The sequence below is a fragment of the Pygoscelis adeliae genome, unplaced genomic scaffold (genome assembly GCF_000699105.1).
Source record: "Pygoscelis adeliae isolate BGI_AS28 unplaced genomic scaffold, ASM69910v1 Scaffold118, whole genome shotgun sequence".
Lineage (NCBI taxonomy): Eukaryota > Metazoa > Chordata > Aves > Sphenisciformes > Spheniscidae > Pygoscelis > Pygoscelis adeliae.
The window spans coordinates 577,385-584,879 of NW_008825257.1; the positions used below are offsets into that span (position 1 = coordinate 577,385).

At 41.9% G+C, this 7,495-nt stretch overlaps 1 protein-coding gene across 1 annotated transcript in view; it reads left to right on the top strand.

Annotated features, from left to right (window-relative positions):
* The window catches only part of DTD1 (D-tyrosyl-tRNA deacylase 1), a 34,503-nt gene extending 31,446 nt beyond the window's left edge, over positions 1-3,057 (top strand). Inside the window, exons 5-6 of the mRNA XM_009329487.1 lie at positions 465-641; positions 2,445-3,057. Coding sequence (XP_009327762.1) covers positions 465-620 — 156 coding nt within the window. The 3' untranslated portion in view covers positions 621-641; positions 2,445-3,057. The remainder of the gene's footprint in view (positions 1-464; positions 642-2,444) is intronic.
* Positions 3,058-7,495: the final 4,438 nt, after the last annotated feature.

The window sequence follows — 7,495 nt, forward strand, 5'->3', positions numbered from 1 at the left end:
CTTGTGTGCTGGATGGACGAACTTGGGATACATCTGTTGTCAGCAACTTTGAAACTACAAAACTGCCACTTAGGACCCAAACCAGAACAGGAGTTTGCTGGAATCCAGCTCCCCCTTTTGTCCTTGTGTTTTATTCTTTTCCACATTTGCGGATTGTGTTGGACAGAGAAGGAATACTGGAAAGCAGAGGATAGTCCTTTGAATATGTGCACTTCTCTTTTTATACTCAGGGGGTGATCATGTTAGCCTATGATGATGATAATTCGCTGTCTTCTCCAAATGTCTGAAAATCTAAGGCTTGGGCTTTTTTTTTTCTTTTCTGTTATGTTGTTACATGTATTGGTGTTGTGAATCTGAGTTGCAAGTTTTATACAAATGCTCACATTTATGATTTTTTAGAAACAGTCTTCTGAAATTATTTTATTCCATGAAGTGTTTTCTCGCTCTCCTTACTTTGTGAATAGCTGACAAAACTTGAAAAACAGCAACAAAGAAAAGAGAAGACCAGAACCAAGGTGCCCTCTGAGTCAAGTAGAGAAAGAAATGCCCCCCGTAACAAGGATGACCCCAGCGCAAGCAGTGGAGCAGAAGGAGATGTGTCTTCAGAAAGAGAGCCTTAGCTCATCCAAAGCAGGCCTCAGGTTTGGCTTTTCCACTCCTCTGTAAAGTTGTGTCCTCCTGCTTGGCAGTTTCTAACCCCGGGTGCTTTACTGAAGCAGCACATGCAGAGAGTTGCATTAGAAGTGCTGAAAGGTGAAATTCTGGTAATCATGCTGGTGGGTAACCTTGGCTTCTATCTGCAGTCAGCACACCAGAATGTAGAAGTAGGTGAAAACCTCTTCCGAGCTGTGTGCTCGGCTGGAGGTGTGTATCTGTGAGTCTGGCCCAGCACGACTGTTTCCAGGTTGACTCAGGAAATCTAAAATTTTGGTCTTAGAACACAGCAGTCACTTAACTCAGAATCCTGCTTTGTATTCTTCGGAGCAGAGACACATGGTTGTGTTTCTCACTCTGTCTTTACCGAGCAGGCAAGTCACTCTGGAACAGCCCCCAGCATTTGTAATACCCAAATAACACACAGTCCCCAGCAATGGAAGTGGAAGACATTTTAGAAGTGGAGACAGGCCAGAACTGCAACTTCTTATCATGGTTCCTACTCCTCCGTCCTCAGTTTGTTCTTTCCCAGGATGACTTGATAACAGGCTATTTCATATACCTTCACCATCTAATGAGAACGTTAGGCCAGGCATTGAAAGCCAGACTTGCTTGAATTCAGTATGAGAACTGGGATTTTCTCTCCCTTCGGGCACTTGACCTGCAGGATGTGCCTGGACATGAGTGAACAGAATTAGACTGAATATAGACCTGAATCCTTTGTCATGGATTATCTACATATGTAGATATGTATTTATCATACTCTTCCAGTCAGTTTTAAGTCTTCAGGACACAGCTTTCATTGCCTTTCTTCCCCCTGCCCCCCAAAAAACCTACATTGCTGATTTTGAACTTTCAAACATGTCTAAGCTCTCAAGAAAGTATTATTTCCCTCATCTTCACATTGAAGCCCTGAGCTGGCTATGCAGTTTCATTATTAACAGCTTTGCAAAGTTAGGGTCTAACCTTTCTCTCATTTTCCCATCCCTAGAGTTCAGTCTGGCTTGTGATTTATACAATTCAATATCACGCATTGCTCAGAAAGTTGCTTTTTTTAAAAAAAAAAAAAAATCCATTAATTTCTCTGGTGGTCAGACGTTGGGGATGATTTCTGTTTTATAGAAGTTTGTCTTATCTATGTGGTACTAATATAAATGAATTTGCATAAGGCTTTGAATAGATTTCTGGAAATATGGTAGTTTGTTTTGGATTGACCTGGAAAAGGAATCAAAGAAACTTTCAAGTCCACAGGCTTTTTAGGCTGGCCTCATGGAGAGAAGCTTCAAGACTGACGTGAAATGGTTCTGTTCATTAATTGGGTTGCAGTCAAAAGTGGATTGTCATATCATACAACAGCTGGAATCACATGAGTCCTGCTTGGTGCACCTTCCTGTTTTAATACTGGAGATGAGCAGGCACATTGGGAAGAGGAACGTGTTCTTAGAAAATAAAGTGAGGGTGTACTATTTCTCAGCAACTGTTGGCCTTGCTGCTATGCTACAGGAATACAAGGTTTCCCCCACTGTGTCCGGGCTGTGTGTTGAAATAAGAACATTTTAGAGAGCAGGCATCTGCAGGCCTTCTAGAGTGCTTTGGTCAGTCTGTCCTTTCTAGTAGCATTTGAAATTCTAGGGAGCTGAACATTTCTAAAATGTGATATACTGATAACCTAGCATTAATCTGCATGCTGTGACAATAAGTAAAGATACTTTTCTCTATGGTATTTGAAGGAATCATACTCTGTTTCTACTCTACTTATAGTAATGTTCCTGTTTGTCTGCCTTCCGCAGTTTCTCGTACAAAAGCTCCACTGGATTCTTGAAGAGAGACCCAACAGACATTCACCTCAGCACCACTCTTCAACGACTTTGGAAAAGAATGGAAAATGGGAAAACAGAACTAAGACATTAGAAACCTATATCATTCTGTATTGAAACAACCAAAGCAATGCTATCAGATTCAGTTGTTAATGTGTAGTATCAGTAGTAAAAAGGACTTGTAACATTTTTGTGTATGTGTTTTCACATGACTGCTGAATAAAGGGTGACTGTAGGCAGATTGTAGCAGAACATTCAGTACATAAGCTCCATTTCAAAGATAAATCAGGGTTTTTCCTTAAACTTACACTTGAATTCTGAAAATTATCCAAGCAGGCTTGTGTTTTAATTCTCACTCTATGGTGTCATGTGCTACCTGTTTCCATGGCAGCGTGTAGATCTGTGTATATTTTGGTATATTGTTCAGCTGCTACGTAACACCAAGTTAGGCAGTCCAGTCTTTCTGCATGGATTAAGTTATTAGAAGGAGAGATCAGCCGCTAGTCATTTATCATGTGGAACACATCTGTCTTGTGAACTTTTTTAAAAACAGAAAAGACTTTATTAAACAAATGATGCTAGCTGAGTGCCTGTTGGTGTTTGTGTATTGCATTCCCTAAGATACAGCGATGTCTTTAACAATGTGAGTGACACAGAGCAAAAGTTACAAGCCAAGAAATACCTAGTAATGTGTTTACTCTCCTTTGGAAGTTTGGAAGTCAGGTTGCTGACCTGTAATCTTTGCTCTTTCCAACACATCTAAGTCCTTTAGTTACTTTATGGTGGCCATCAAAATGCCGCAGCAGCTGGTCCACATACTGCATCATGCGCCTGCTGACATTTCTGTCAGATTCATCAAAGGCAGAACAGCATTTGGAAGCTGCCGGCAAACAACAGGAGCTGAGAAGCAGCTGCAAAACTGCTCTCCTGTGGGTGCTAAAGCCAAGGAAGTTTCAGGGGAAATGAAAGACTGCAGAGCGTTATACCTTTGACTTCTTTCAGAGGTGGTGGTGGTACCTTTTATACAGGATATTCTCCAGGCCTGCCTTGGCCTTATGGTCTTCACTAGCCATCTGCCGTGGCTGCCATCAGAGCCAGGATGCTTACTGCACAACTGTATTTACCGGATTATAGGGCTAACTCACCGATGATAGTTGTTCTTAATCCAAATGCATATCATATTTACAGTACTGCAGACACTGGAACCACTGTGGTGTTTTTGTTTTTTTTTTTTTTTTAACTTTTCTCGTGTAGCTTTTTGCTTCTAACTGCTTGTTTGGTAAAGTATTGGTCAAACCAAGACAGGAGAGTTTTAGAACTGCACCCTGACACGGCTTTTTAAAATACATGAAGCTTAAGTAAAGATTTGGCAACCACACATCTAGAATTTATCAAGAATAGTGAATAGCCAGGATAGGTTAAAATGTTACACTTAGTCTTGCCTTTAAGAATTTACATCATTTTTCACCTGGCCATTACATGGAATTTAGCTTGCCTGAAGTCACAGCCTTGTCACAAGCAGTGCTTTTTCACCTCCAGGTACACCTGTTGTGTCTTGTCCCTTCAGACTCTCCCTCACCTGGGACTAGAGCCTGATAGGCGGTTGTCAGATTAGTGCTTGACTGGCTGCAAAGGGCAAATTCCTCTCAGGTGTTGATACGTTGTTGACCAACCAACCTTCAGACCTATCTCATCTAGCTTAAGTGTCCTGCTTGCTCCAGCATGTTTGAAAGCTTGTCTTCTGCTTTCCAACTTTTTCTTAAGAAGATAATGCTGTGAAGAAAGTCCCGCAGTCTCTTTGCATCCTAAAAGGCAAGCTGGTAGAAGCCAAACTAAAAAAGAATAATAAAGGTTGGAAAGGAAAAGTATTACAAATACATCTCAGGGGAGGCACGAGGTGGTGTTCTAGCTATGTTTAAGCAGAAATAAAGGGCAAAGAAGTGGTGGCTGCTGATCAAAGATGGGATGACCTGACGCTTGGCCCCCTGCTCAACCACACTTTCTCTGAGTGACTGGACTACATGGTCTTTCTGAGTCTCTCTAAGCAGTAGTGTTTTCCTGCCTCACGTGGGGGATGCGAGGATAAGCTCACCATAAGCTGGGATGTGGTCATGGCCTGCGGTGGCGGAGGCCTGGGAACTGGAAATACCCAGGAAGGCTGTATGCTTTGGACAGATGCTTCCTGTTGTCCTGTGCCCAGCGTATTTTCATGCGCCGTGATTTTGTATCAGGATTCAAGAAAAACCCAACTAGCCACGCCCACTTTGTTAAAAGTGCTGCTTACTTTAACAGAAGTTATTGCCCTTTCTACTGGCAGCAAAACTTTTCCAAGTGCATTAAATGGCTTTGAAACTCGGTATCTGTCCCATGGCTTTTCCTGCTTGTAGCGGGCTGTAAGCAAAAACCAGGAGACTTGAATTCCTGTATCTGTTCCTCTGCCTGGTATTTCTTAGGCTTGGTTGGTTTCTAGTGCCCTCGTGAGCATTTGTTGTCTGTTTGTGAAATAGGTGAGGTTTTTAGTTGGAAGGAATGTTACTTATTTTTTCCTAAATGCTGAAAATGACCTTATTTAACAGTAAGGCTTGTTTGTTTCATATGTTTATAAATTGTTAATATTTTATATAAAATATATTTATATTTATATATGATATACAATATAATTATTATATAAAATATGTTATATTTTGTAACAATATTAATGAATGATAAGTTGCTGCTCATTATTCCCTTTTCTACAGATTTAGACTTACAGGCTTTTCTCCATTTTCCTGTCCCAGCTCACAGAGCAGTTTGCCAGGGTTCACTTCTTTGTGATTTATGGGCTAGAGTCAGAAAATGACCATCTAATGCTTGCTAACTATAATAAAGCAGCTCCTGATTCAGAGACCCTGCAATGTCTGATCTCCAGCTGCACGCTGGCTGCCCTCGGGTTAAAGTCCTGCAGGCAACATCTGCAGGGTGGACATTTTGGGGAGCGCCCCAAAAATCAATGTCCTGTGGCCATTCATCTTTGTGATGATGCTTTAAGGATCCTGGTCAAATCTTTCAGATTCCTTTCTGCTTCCTCCTGTGTTGGTGCTGGTGTCTCTTTGCCTCGCACTAGCTCGTGAACTCAGGCAAAAATCCTGCTCTTCAGTGAAATGCCTGGGGAACTTCTGAGTGCCATGAAAATATTAAAGATGACAAGCGAGGGTCAGTATTACAGTCCTCAAGCAAAGAAACCGCATTAGTCTATCGTTTTGTTGTGGCTTCAGTTGTTCCCAATTCAGTATCATTTTTACAGTCTCTATACACCTACGGTGTGGTCAACAAGCGATTCCGCCTTTACAACAAACATGCATAAAATTACAGAAAATATTCTTGGTGGGATTTCTGCAAACACCTGGTAGCGTTTGTATGTGAGCGAGGTCTGCAAGAAAGTCATGTTGGGTTTCTCATTGGAAATTCCCAGAAGGTATCTGGGAGACAATCTAAATCTGAACACAGATATTTTCCCTAACTGTTTAAAGTACTAGCTAGCGAGGGAGTGTCCGCAAACCATTTTGTATCAAAACTCTCACTTAGACACTCTGCTGCAGGTCCTATTTTTCTTCCAACCTTATTTTCTCAACAGAAGACTCCCCAAGGAAATCTCCCTGGTAAGAAGAAATTATGCTAGGACTCCTTTGAAAATTTACTGCTAATTTTCATTGACTGCTATAACTAGAAAAGACAATAATTATAACAGTAAAGAACTGTTTTGTAGGCGTTTTGCAAACATCTCCATTCAGATACTGAATCTATGGACTACGTTGCTTTAAAAAGTAGGAATTTAAGAGTGGAACAGTCAGAGTAAGTGATGCTTCTACAAAGCTATTTGGAAAAATGATTGGGTAATTTTAATTTGGTGTGTAAATACAAATGAATTAAAGGCAAAATAACTTATGACTATTGATGTAAATGCTCAATGGATAAGCTCACAGTTTCCAGTTTTAGAAGCTAGTGCAGACAATGAATTAAAAATGGTCTGATTTACAGAGATGCTAGTTCCTGGAGAATCCTTGTTTAAACGTGTTGGCAGTAGCTTCCTCTCCCTGCTCCAATCTGGTGGCCGTGTGATGACGGGTTTCAGTCTCAAAATAATTTACTGCACTTTGCTGAAATACACCTTCCTATGGTTCTTCCACTGGACTGGGGGAGTTCCGGTGCATTGCAAACCACGCTTCAATAGCATGCCAAAAACAAAGTCTAGCATGGCTGGATAGCAGTGCAGGGAAAACACTCAGGTGCATTTAGGGGCTTGCAGTTAAAGCGGATCTGCAGTCCTTTCAGTGATTGGAGTGCTGTCGACTGAGCAGAGAGAGGCACAGTTTGCAGAACAGGAAGGAGGGCAGAAGTACCTCTTCATGGTGTGGTACAGAAAAATACAGGGCTCTAAGAAAGAGGGAAACCTGCTCTGCTGGCAGTGCGGCTGTTCCCATTTGCCACCCAGCACCCTTGCTCTGCCTAATGGAGTTTCCATCTTGCAGCACTTGCACAGCAAAGGGGAGCCAGACCTCCTGGAGCAGGTTTTCAGCTGGTGAGAGGTGTCTGCTCTTCCCTGGCTGCTGGTCCATACCGAGCATTTCCACACTGTCCTTAGGAATGCCCATTTTCAGTTGATTTTGTGCTTGTGTGGTTAGAAATGCTTAGCCATCAACTCAGCTGCATGTAACTATGGACCCTGCAAGCAACAAAGGTTTGCTGACAATTAAAAAAGAGCCTCCTAAACTTTTTGCACGTATCTGGTTGTCAGTGAAAGTGAGATAGAATCATAGAATAGTTTGGGTTGGAAGGGACCTCTAAAGGTCATCTAGAATCATAGGATCATAGAATCATTAAGGTTGGAAGAAACCTCTAAGATCATCGAGTCCAACCGTCAACCCAACACCACCACCACTTCCACTAAACCATGTCCCTAAGCGCCTCATCTACCCGTCTTTTAAATACTTCCAGGGATGGTGACTCAACCACTTCCCTGGGCAGCCTGTTCCAATGCTTAACCA